Source organism: Phyllopteryx taeniolatus, chromosome 1, assembly GCF_024500385.1.
Source record: "Phyllopteryx taeniolatus isolate TA_2022b chromosome 1, UOR_Ptae_1.2, whole genome shotgun sequence".
Classification (NCBI taxonomy): domain Eukaryota; kingdom Metazoa; phylum Chordata; class Actinopteri; order Syngnathiformes; family Syngnathidae; genus Phyllopteryx; species Phyllopteryx taeniolatus.
Window position 1 is genome coordinate 11,919,514 of NC_084502.1, and position 12,752 is coordinate 11,932,265.

The following is a 12,752-nucleotide window of genomic DNA, read 5'->3' on the forward strand; positions in this document are numbered from 1 at the left end:
CCCGACAAATCTGGATTCCGGGAATCAAAGACTCCTTTTCTTCTTTTGAAGTGACAGAGCGACCAAAAGGTTGGATCCTCTCTACCACTGGGAACATTCCTAGAACAGAGACGACACCCGCTGGCGGTTGAGCGTTACTGCAAACCTGTGGACTCACATTTGAATTTTCTTTAACTGAAGAAAAATGTCTGTTTTGCTATTTTGCAAACTCTGCAGAAATATTCCAAACGTATGCCTTGATGTCTGTGTCATTGTGTCAGCTTTACAGGTCCAGCTGCGAGACCTTTGAGAAGTGTTCGTCTTGATTTGAAGCCGAACACTACGAAATGTATTGAACGATAAGCAGTTGATCTGCCGAGACTAAAGTTTAAACAATCATTCTATATGCTTGATCTATGAGTAAGAGTACAAAGTTGGGAATATTTTATAATATATGATTTTTACATAATTTTTATGGCTGAAGCGTCGACCGAAACGCAAGTTGGTGGGTGTGGTCTTTCTCGTTTGTCCGTCCCTTAGACACGCCTCCTGGGTATTTAACCGTCGGCTCCCGCCTCTTCTCGCTCTCTCGACTTCTTGACTTCCTGGCTAATCTCCCGGCTGCGGCGGGGCTGGCCTCGCCCCCCCCCCCCCCTCCCCCTCTTCTTTTGTTCGAACACGCGGTTCGCCCAACGCTAACCTGGGATGGAGACTTGGCTTCCCGGCTTACGTGGGTCACCGCTAGGCAATCAGAGCAACAGCTGCTAAAAAGTACCCGGTACGCTACAAGCCAAGGGTGAACGCTCAGAAGTTGCTCGCGGGTCCGTGAGAAAGGCAGGAAGAGGGACGCTCGTATTCTCCCACCGAAAGCGCGACGAACAACTTCCCTTTTTCTTCTCCCGCCTATTTGTTTTTCCTTTTTGTGCATCTTCTTCAACTAAAGCTGCCTCAGTTCCTCCCGAGATGCGCGGAGAAAGAGCAGCTGATCTACGGCCAAGTAGCACAACAATAGTTGTCAGGATGTACAAAATTAGTGCCTAATAATTTGGGGGGAAATGCCAGCTTCACACAAATTCCAACTTTGTACTAGCTACACACGCTGCAACCCATTCACGCTCATTTTTAGTCCAGCAACACACGATGTCCTATCTTCCCTTTTCGTTGACCAATGGTGTTATTTTCTTTTTGTGGTAGTTTCCCCTCTTAGATTTCATTACAATTTCTATAAAATTCTGTTTTGTGTTAATCCTAAACCTCTGTAATTGAGGACTCGTGTATATATATATATATATCAATATACGCTACACACAGAATCAAACAAAGCCAATGTAAGAAAATTGAAAACCTTTTATTTTATAAAATGCAGAGATAACTGAAGCAGTGAACCAAGCAGTTATAGGTTAACACCAAAAGTACAATTCGACACAAACAAAACAATCCCGAGTTATATCCTCTTATGTGATTACCTGAAAACATTTGTTGCCCTCCAATCAGTATTTTAGGGATAAAAAAGGAGACCAAAGTTTTTATAGTGAATTGGTCTTGAATATATAACAGTTCCAACTAGCCCTGCAAAATTATCTCAATTTCCTCTTATTGACGTGAGCTTTCATGAGCACAATTGGAGGGCTTTTTTCCCCATTCCAGAACGAACACAGATTTCATGAGGCGTCACATTCAAAAAGGATTCAACTCTCCAAATGCCTAAAATGTGTCAAACTGCATCAGTTCGGCTTGCCCTTTCATTAAGCTGATGAACTCAGTATTGTGAGGCCGCTGGAAGATGAAAGAAAGAAAAACTAATGCTGCACGTTTTTTGTAGTAGCCAATGATCTAATGCCTTTTGGGCAAACCTGCAAGTAGCCAGAGACTCGAGTTCGGAATGGAAACGGGGCTGCTAGGTTGAAGTTCTGCTCATTCAGATACAGTGCACGAAGATTTGACAATATGTATTGGGGATACGTGCAACTAAATAAAAACAAAATTAGGTCATCATCATTAAGTCACGAGCACTCCATGTCAAACATTTGGGAAGTGTGAAAAAAAACACCAATGGAAAAAGGCAGAAAAAAAACGAGAATAAGCAGGCAAAAAAAATCCTTCCAGTTTCCACTAATTCAACAATTTTTGACCAGTAACTCAACATTTTTATTTCTTTGATTAGTCAGTCTGTGACCATTGCCATCACTCAGAATCCTGGCTCCCGAAAATTATTTAAAGACAAAACATAAAATACACACAAACTTTACACTATTCCAAATCGTGCAGCACGCTTCATTTTCTTTGCCTGTGAAAGGGAAAAAAATAATAATTAAAAAGAGTAAATACAAGCCTGTGAATATTCTCATTCATCCACATCATTTCATTCTCAAGGCATTCAATCGACGGCAACTGGACTGTTCCGTTTGTCTCGGAAGATATTTAGCCTCTCATCCGAGCGGGCTTCATCAGTTCGTGCGACGAGGCTTAGGCAGGACGCACTAGCCAGTGTTAGTGTGGAAGACTCAACTATTTATGCTCCAATTTAGAGGCATGCCACGCACCACACCACTTAAGGAAGCAGCTCTCATAACGTTATCAGCTCTGATATCGTTCCAACCAGTCCACAGGCCAAAGAGAAAGAGCACAGACACGTGAGGGAGGCCCTCAAAATCTGTGGTTACCCCAGATAGTCATTTGTGAAAAGTGCATCCAATTCCAGAAGGGATAGGAGCAAGGTGGTGGAGAATGAAGAGTGACAAGAGTGCAACAATATTGTCATTCTGTATGCATCAGGTCTGTCTGGGAAACTCAGAATCATCTTTATTTTGCCAAGTATGTCAAAAACACTCAAGGAATTGGTCTCCGGTAGTTGGAGCCGCTCTAGTACGACAACAGACAGCCACTTGTCAGAGAACACTTTGGAGACAGAAAGACATTGAAAAAAAAAAAAAAAACAGTCACTGAGCAATAAATGGTTAATAGTTATCTGGTAATGCCGGTACAATTATGTGAGTCCGAATGGTTGTTTGTTTATATGTGCCATGCGATTGGCTGGCGACCAGTTCAGGGAGTACCCCGCCTCGCGCCCGGAGATAGCTGGGATAGGCTACAGCACGGCCGCGACCCGCGTGAGGAGAAGTGGAACGGAAGATGAATGAATGAATTATGCAAAAAGATGCAGCGTTCTCGAGCAACGAGAGCAGTTTGAATGACGAATAGAGCAACAGGCCGATGACAGTGGTGTCATCTGCAAACTTTATGAGTTTGACAGCCAGGTGCGTCAAGGTGCAGTCGTTTGTGTAGAGAGAGAAGAGCAGCGGAAAGAGGACCCAACCTTGGGGCGCCCCGGTGCTGGTGGTGCGTGTAGATGAGGTGGCCTCCCCCAGCCTCACCTGTTGTGTCCTGCCCATCAGGAAGCTGTAAATCCACTGGAAGATGGCAGGTGAGACGCTGAGCTGGAGAAGCTTAGAGGAGAGGAGTTCAGGGATGATGGGGTTGAACGTTGAGCTGAAGTCCACGAACAGGATCCTCGCGTAGGTCCCCGCACTGTCGAGGTGTTCTAGGATGAAGTGCAGTCCCATGTTGACTGCATCATCCGCAGACCTGTTCGCTAGATAGGCAAACTGCAGGGGGTCCAGCAAGGGACCTGTGACGCTCTTGAGGTGGTCCAGCACGAGACGTTCGAAGGACTTCATGACCACAGATGTCAAGGCGACAGGCCTGTAGTCATTCATACCCGAGATTGTAGGTTTCTTGGGGAATAGAATGATGGTGGAGCGTTTGAAACAGGATGGTACTTCGCACAGTTCCAGAGATCTATTGAAGATCTGTGTGAAGAGTGGAGCAAGCTGGTCCGCGCAGACTTTGAGGCAGGATGGGGACACATGGTCTGGGATTGCCGCTTTGTTAGTCTTTTGTTGTTTGAAGATGCGTCTCACATCCTGTTCGTGGATGGTTAACGCAGAAGTCGGTGGTGTGATAGTGGTCGGTGGTGCGGCTGAGTGGGTGTGGGCTGTGAAAGTGTCCTTTTCAAATCTGCAGTAGAAGGTATTCAAGTCGTTGGCTAGTGTGCTATTGTTCTCAGCTTGGGGGGATCGTCGCTTGTAATTGGTCAGCGATTGGAATGCATGCCAGACTGATTCAGAGTCGTTAGCGCTGAACTGTTTTTCCAACTTTGCTGCATAGTTTCTCTTTGCAATGTTAATGTCTAGGCTTTACACGATCAGGATTTTTGGGGCCGATCAGCGAGTTTAAAAAAAAAACGATATCCGATCACAAGATGGAGGAATGTGTCTATTTAAATGACCTGTTCATTTACTGTATATACTCGTGTACTTAATTGCTCAAAAAATTATATTTATAATAAATAATGTATCTTTGTTCCTGTATTTATGCCAGTGAGGCATAGTGACAAATGAAGTGTCTTCTATTAGATGGCAGGAAGTAAATAGTCATTAAAGTATCCACTTTTTGTGACATTTTTGTTTGTTGGTGTGCCGTGAGATTTTTCAATTGTAAAAGATGTTCCTTGGCTCCATAAAGGTTGGAAATCACTGCGCTCGTCAGATCGTGTATTCTAATCAGTCAGGTCAAACCAACATTACATGACAGAAATAATGGCTGCTAACTTACTGTAATTAAATTACATTATTTTTAATTAAATGACTTCACCAACACCGAAACTTTAGAGCATGATTCGACAGAACGGCGGCATGTTTACGTCCAACCGTTCGTGGTACCGCTAGCTTGCTAGGCTACATAACGTTTTTGTGCCTGCTCGCGAGTACGGGAACGTACCTCAAGCGAGCCTTAAACCAACGTCCTTTCCTGTCCTGAGCACCGGTGACCACCAACACAATGTCGTTTACTTGTTCAGCGAGCGTTAGCAGTGCGCCGTTCGTGTTAGTTTGAGGCGGAATGAAACACCGGCGAGAATGAAAGATGCAAATTCACACGGCGAGTAGAATGGCTTACAGTTTAAAAACAGCGACTCTAAATGCTGGCTGCAGTGTGTGCTGAGCTCCGTGACATTCGTACACCTTTTTTCATTGATATAGAAGCATATCCCGCCCCCTTTGCTTTTCCCCGATAACTCCATGACGCAGTCTGCCCGGTAAAGATGGAAGGCGGGAAGCACTAAGGCGCCGTCGGGGACAGCCTCACAAAGCCAAGTCTCCGTAAAGCACAGGGCGGTCTTTACTGGTCTTATCAGAAGATGAAGCTCGTCCATTTTGTTGGGCAGGGAGCATAGATTCGCGAGGTGGATCGACAGGAACGCCAATCTGTATCCTCTCTTGCGGAGCTTAACTTGGATGGCGGCTCGCTTCCCTCTGTGGCGTCGCCTTCTCCTCCATGCACCATAGACCGCAGTCGCTGCCACGGTGAGTAACACGGGGAAAAAAACTGAGCGGATTTGCGAAAGTTGGTGAAGGGGTAGACTCCCTGATGTTTAGCAAGTCTTCCCTTGTGGAAGTGAGTCACGTAACGTCTCCAAAGACGCACGAAAAACACCAAAACATAGACGATACTAGGGAGCACGTAACCGAGGCGTCCGCACGGGGAGGCGCCATCTTGGTCATCACAGAACATAACATTCTGGTACACTTCAAACCTGGTGACACCGAGACAATGGCTGGTACACCCCAAAGACTGGACACCACACACACAGAAAAGCAATCTGGTGTATGCGGTCAAGTGTAGTGAATAATGCACACATGCATACATGGGGGAAAGACGCTTGGCACAACACAGATGGGCAAGCTCCTCAGGTCAAGATTCAGCCATCTACCCGCACCGCCAAGAGTAACAGCACTGTTTTGAGGACAAAACGTACATATTGTGGACAGGGAAGACAGATGGTTTGAAAGACAATTGCTACTTTTATGGGTTGCCGAGGAGACAGCACCCCCACTTCTGGTGCAGTTTTTCCAAAATCAAATCTATCTGTATCAATCTGTCAACCCTGAATGGGTCAAAGGTTTTTAAGGGTAATGTTGCAAGATGAGTTTGAAATGATAATAAAGTGTTTGGGGATCATAGTTTGTGGTTATTTAAACGAGTCCGGCTTCCAAATGGTTAAGAATTGAGACATTCTTTCAGATTCCCGAGACTGAGGGCGTTTAGCTGAATGCTCTGAAAACCCCGCCTCTCCGAAGCGGAAAGAGGAGAATTTCCAGCGACGCACATCGCAGAGAGGCAGCCTCTGAGCTTCATGACCGGCATGGGACAATTTTCCTTCCTTTCCCTCCTTTGAAATTCAGCAACCGTGGTCGCCGATGGCTTCACCTTACGCCCACCGGATGATTGCCACCCCCGCCCCCCCTCACCCTGTGACGTGCGTCTGGCAACTGTGTGGTTCACAACCCTAACGCCATTGTGTCGGACCTCCGGCGGCTACTCTAACCGCCGTCAGGCTGGCGAGGGGCGACGGATCCCGCCCGTTTAGCCGCTGCCTTGCGGACGCGCGTGGGGCCAGACGACGGGGACACTGTAGCCCAAATAACGCAAAACACATAAGACTTCAGGGAAGATGTAGTGGGCAAGGTTTGATGGCTAATTGCATGCTGTACTGGTAGAACTGGGTTCAGGTTAAAAGGGATGAGGAAGTGGCTACTCCGCTAAATGGCCAATGCATGGCATAAGGGAGCTTGGTGTTTATATAGTCAGGGCGGCGTGACACGTGCTGTTCCCTGTCATGTCACGATTATGACTTTTGTGGGAAGCGAAAGGGGCGTCAACAGTTCGCAGGGGTCAACTATTCAAAAAAGTCACCTGGATGTCCGCCGAGCCAGCCGCCCCGCCGCCCGTCAGGATGCCAAACCTTTCCTTCCTCTTGATCAGCTTCTCATCCGCTTCCATCTGCCAAGCGCAACAATCGTCAATGAACCAAGCACAACTGAAGCCGCACAGCAGCCAAACAGTTTTGCGACTTTGCAACACAATCGTAACGCAGTTGTTGATGACTGACAATAAATGCCGTTCATGCGTACCAACAAATGGGGAAAAACAAAAACTATTTTATCATGACTCTTATGTAAAAGGAAAATAGCACTATATTGTATGAAAACAAAAAACTTGAATTAGTCCTTTTTTCTAATTTAGCGCCAATGGCAGCGCATTTGAAGTTCACTTGTAACTCGAATTTTGTCTCCCTGGACAAAGCAAAAAAGAATGTGGAATTATATACACACACACACACACACATATATATATACATATATATACATAAATATATATATATATATATATACACATAAATATATATATATATATATATACACATAAATATATATATATATATATATACACATAAATATATATATATATATATATATACACATAAATATATATATATATATACATACGCGTATATATACGTATATATACGTGTATATACGTGTAGATACGTGTAGATACGTGTATATACACATTTTCTAATCCTTTGTTTTCTACCTACTAATAGTGGTCTACAGTGCAGCGCAATCCACTTTGCCAGTGAATTTGTGATTTTCTCCAAGGTCGACTTGCTAGTTTTGGTCCTGAATCCGGTCACTTGCTGGAGTTTGGTTTACCGACAACTCTTAGAACTCGTACCGTGACTGCTAGCGTGCTTACTCAGTCATACTTTGCATTTAGATGGTACCGGAGGGCTGAAGCGCTCAAACTCCTTTTTGCATATTCTGCACAAAACCACGCATTTATCACAGCTGCCATTGGGTGTATATATCAATTTTTTGTTTTTTATTATTAAATTTGCCTCCCAACAGGCCTTCATTCGATTTCTCCATTTTGTTAGTCGTTAGCCACAGTGAGATATTGTTAGCCAAGCTCTGACGTGTGCGTCAGTGTAATTAATGTGTGTACCAGGAAATCGTGCACTGACAGACAAATGTTCCGCATTTGTTTGGAAAGCAAATTTTTCACACACTTATTTTTTTCTTTTGTGACACCCCTAACATCTGAACAGTGGTTTTATTCCATAAAACAGCTAAAATAACTTATAAAAAGGCTCTAGATCTCACATCAAAGATCTCGTGGTACTTTGTCACATTTATGACACACACAAACTTATGCTAAATGCCACGAAACATCTGGTACCAAATCTGTTCAAGTGAAAAATGCTTTAACTAGTACAACTTGCAGCCTGCGATAGCCGCCATTTCCTCTTCCTCGAAAGTTGTAATGTTTGGGTGGGACGAAGCAAACTGGGTGTGATCTTGATTTGCAAAATGGCACCTCGCTGCAATCTGCTGGCAATTGTGCCTCATTAACATTGTCTGCAGACTTGACAATACCACACCCATCCCTCCCCGTCAAAAAAAAGGGAAAGTGGTGAAATCACGTTCTCGGCACTGAACGTTGGGATTCTAAACTTCTAAAAAACTCTAAACTTGTACGTTGGGGGCACTCATACATCAAAGTGGCAGCGCATTCCAACCTTTTGTGAAAGCGACGACACATTCATGCCAAATCTCTCCGCCCGCTTCTTCAGCTGATCCATGTTGACCTGCGACAGACATGAGAAACTTTAACGCACAACAAGTGGAGGAACGTGACGCCCGGCGGCGGTTCTTACCGGAGCGCTCCCGGCCACGACGGCGCCTGTGCGGGAGAAGGAAATGATACAGATTGCGCACTCGTTGAACATGATGCTGAAGAGTCATCATACACACCTGTGGATGGACTTGAAACACTGATCGGTAACCCAAACCTGCAAGTAGAAACACATCATGACATATTCTATTAGTCCGTGACAAAAACACACATAATTGCTTTATATTTCAAACTTTATATTTCTCTGAACCTTTTGATGATATTATGGACCGTAGATGATGAAATCCCTAAATTCCTTGCAATTGTACGTTGAGGAACATTGTCCTTAAACTGTTGGACTATTTTCTCACGCACTTGTTCACAAAGAGGTGAACCTCACCCCATCTTTGCTTGTGAATGACTGAGCAATTCAGGGAAGCTCCTTTTCTACCCAATCGTGGCACCCACCTGTTCCCAATGAGCCTGTTCACCTGTGGGATGTTCCAAACAGGTGTTTGATGAGCATTCCTCAACTTTCTCACTCTTTTTTTGCCACCTGTCCCAGCTTTTTTGGAACGTGTTGCAGCCATAAAATTCTAAGTGAATGATTATTTGCTAAAAACAAAGTTTATCAATTTCAACAGTAAATATCTTGTCTTTGTAGTGTATTCAATTAAATATAGGTTGAACATGATTTGAAAATCATTGTATTCTGTTTTTATGTATTTATGTTTAACACTACGTCCCAACTTTATTGGAATTGGGGTTGTATTTATTTGCTCCCTTCTCAAATTCTTGTTTGCAGTTTTCCTATGTTCAGGTTTAAGATTGTCAAATAAATGTAAATGTCAGACAACGATATCCCAAGTAATCATTAAATGCAGCTTTAAAATGTTTTTATTTATCAAGGGGGGAAAAAAAACATTCAATCCCACCTGACCCAGTGTGAAAAAGTAGTACCCCCACCCCTTGTTAAATCATGACTCAACTGGCTAATCAAATCACTCCACGGCACTGTACGAAACAAGTGCATGTGCCAAGTACTCACAGTGTTTCACTATTTCCACATTTTGTTATGTTACACCGTCATTGCAAAATGGAATCAATGAATTTTTTCCTTCAAAATTCCACACACACCACCACATAAAGATGATGTGAAAAACATTTGCCAATGTATTAGAAAATAAACAACTAAAACATCACATGTACGTAAGTATTCGCAGCCTTTGCTGATGCCCCTTGTCTCTTTGAATATGACACCACAAGCTTGGCACGCCCATCTTTGGGCAGTCGCGCCCATTCCTCTTTGCAGCACCTCTCAAGCTCCGTCGGGTCGGACAGAGATGTCGGATCGGATTTAAGGCGGGCCAAACTCATTTCATCATCAGATGAAATTACTATTGTTGTACGCAGAAATGTAGCAGGTTTTTCTGAATAAAGAGCACTAACGTTTACAGTGAAGTAGTTCTGACGAATCCTTTTGGTATTCACTGATTTCTCCGCAATGAAAATAATAATCAATCCCTTGGCAAATCGACACAGTAACGTGGGTCTCACCTGGCGGCACGCTGAACCTTCTTGTCTTCAGTTGATGCCGGCAGGTTGAAACGTTCAGCACGTTTCTGTAGTCGCTGCTCGACAAAAGAACACATTTGCGGAAAAATGTGAGAAATTTGCATGGCTGTATTAACAAAATAATAAGAATAAAATTGACTTGTGCTGGATCACGTCACACATACTTCACTGGCAGTCGCTGGAGGACATATCTTCACAATCTTCTTTTCAGTGGGCCTAAAACAAGCACAGAAAAAAATGACAAAGATTGAAGAGTGGCCATTACTTACTATATCACGATTCATTTATTGCAGTTGATTTATTTCTTTATTTTAAGGTCAGTGTAGTGCAATTAGTCACCTGCATATCTCCTTTGTAGGCCAATTGACTTAAATGTGGCGGAAATGACTCACAGAAGGTCAATTGGGCTAATGTTCTTAGCAGATAAAGAAACCTTATTTAAAACAAGCCACAATTATAGTTTTATGAATTAAATTCACAAATACCAACCTTAGCCTAACGAATAGCAAATGCACACGCATAACAATGGCGTCAGTCATTGTTCTGCTTGATGTGTCCGCTTTCACAAAAAGGCTTTTTTTCCCTCCAGAAACAGATTTGGTTGAAAGCAGCCTACATTTGACTGCTGATTACTAAAGAACAGTACAAGCTAGAGAAACTTTTTTTCTGATGAAAGTAGAGATTCTGATCTTTCTTTTGGTGTTTACATCGTCACAGTACACAATATTCTGTGGGACTTGATAAATGAGTGAAATTACTCGAAAAGTCTAAGGGTTCCCTGCTCAGGAAACGGCTGGCGGTGAATGAGTTAAGAAGCAATGTTCAGCTTGATTTTCTACAACTACAGTAATGTAGTCTACAACATCACCGCAATGAATTCTGGGTTCCCACAATGCTTTGTCGACTACATTGCCAGGACCGTGAGTGTGAGGAACGGTTCAAATGGTTACCTAAGGAACACGTCCGCATGGCCTGTCGTTCAGGCAAGGCACACACACCTAATAGGCACGTACAAATGTTTTTGAAAAATTATTTTAAAATATCCCCACTTGGGTATGTGCTACTTAAACCAACAACATGGCTGGAGCCAGAAAGGACACACTGACCCCTGGAGTAACTACTTTTCTCTACATCAGCAGAGAGAGACAACCGTTTTCAACACTTTATATTGGTCAATAATTTGAAAAAATAACAGAGCCATGTGGGGACTGAGCAAATTTGGACACGCAAGGTTTTGGCCAGCGATGGGCTTTTAAGCGAAAGGGAAAACTACAAATTCATTAGAATCGGAAATCAGATTTTTGGGGGAACAAAGATTTTATTTTTAGACTATTTCCCAAAAATAAACCTCCACCTCACTTAGTGAGTCCAAACTTCAATGCTGCTGCGCCACAAGCCTTCACAATCTCCCTTTGCAAACAAAATAAAAGATTCAAGCATGCGAACGTGTCCACGCAAGATGAGCGACGGCCACGCTTGATGCAAAAGACAAAGCTGGAAATGTTGGCTGCCGTCGGCAACGTGAGAATGCTGGAGATTCATCCATTCATTCATTCATTTTCCGTACCGATTATCCTCACGCGGGCCGCGTGCTGGAGCCCATCCCAGCTATCTTCGGGCGAGGGGCGAGACAAACATTGGGGAAAAAAAACACTCACAACTCAGCCACAGGAGATTCCGATTCTTTGACGTCTTTGCCGTTGTCTACAATTTCCCCTTTTGCGAAGTCCTACAACACAAATGGAAAACGTCGTCATCTCTACGTCACCCGAAGGAAAGAGCGTCGGTTTGCCGGCAGAGACGACTGACAACATTACCACGGCGTCATCTGCCAGCACGTCGTCCACGTCCACATCATCATCTGTGGGAAAGCAATGAGAGACAATGTGTGGCACATGACACGATTTGTGGATTTTAATAACATAATAGAAAAAAACCTGTGACGATGGAATCATTGAAAGGTGAAGTGCGCAATTGCAGAATTTGCAGAGCAAGCATAGCGAGCATGAGCCCAGTCACGATAACTACTATATCGACTAATCGTTCAATAAATACAATGGACACGACGGTTTTTCCGGACTCGATAAATGGTCATTGGTGCGGTGAGTTGGTAGAGTTGAACGGCTGAGTTATTAGCCGCTAGCAAGCTTGTGGAACGCTTTTGCCGGTGTTGGCTCAGTCCAATACGCAGTCTTGCTCCATGTGCAGCGCTGAGATTCACGGAGACTCTTCAGATAAAGTCAACCGTTTCTTGTGTTCGCTAGCCCGGCCGCGAGCCAACGAACTACCGAGCAAGTGAGTTAAGGAGCTAAACACCTCTCTCCGCCGCGGCAACATAGTTTAAAACGTCAGCGATTCACTCCGAGTTGCCGTGTGCGTTAGCCTCCTATTAACACAAACGCGGGAAAGTTAACGGCTTCTTACACATAATCACAGCGGCACACGTTATTCAGCCAGTAGTTGACTACAGTCAACATATATTTGATGATTAGTTGAAGGGCTCGTCTTCAGCAGACCAAACACACAGTCTTGCAGCTCGAGGGTGGGCCTTAATCTTTATGATTTCAGAGGCATAAAAAAAAACCGTTATCATTTAGCATGATAGTTTTGGGGAAATTATATCGTGTTTCAATTTTGTTTTATCGTGACAGGCCTAGTGAGGATATACAACATTACAGACTCTA

At 43.8% G+C, this 12,752-nt stretch overlaps 1 protein-coding gene across 1 annotated transcript in view; it reads right to left on the bottom strand.

Annotated features, from left to right (window-relative positions):
* Positions 1 to 1,308: 1,308 nt before the first annotated feature.
* The window catches only part of sarnp (SAP domain containing ribonucleoprotein), a 13,007-nt gene continuing 1,563 nt past the window's right edge, over positions 1,309 to 12,752 (bottom strand). Inside the window, exons 3-11 of the mRNA XM_061771844.1 lie at positions 11,886 to 11,929; positions 11,727 to 11,797; positions 10,233 to 10,284; positions 10,051 to 10,124; positions 8,634 to 8,671; positions 8,537 to 8,562; positions 8,399 to 8,467; positions 6,733 to 6,819; positions 1,309 to 2,266 (exon numbers count right to left, since the gene is read on the bottom strand). Of these exons, the coding sequence (XP_061627828.1) occupies positions 2,225 to 2,266; positions 6,733 to 6,819; positions 8,399 to 8,467; positions 8,537 to 8,562; positions 8,634 to 8,671; positions 10,051 to 10,124; positions 10,233 to 10,284; positions 11,727 to 11,797; positions 11,886 to 11,929 (503 nt within the window). The 3' untranslated portion in view covers positions 1,309 to 2,224. The remainder of the gene's footprint in view (positions 2,267 to 6,732; positions 6,820 to 8,398; positions 8,468 to 8,536; positions 8,563 to 8,633; positions 8,672 to 10,050; positions 10,125 to 10,232; positions 10,285 to 11,726; positions 11,798 to 11,885; positions 11,930 to 12,752) is intronic.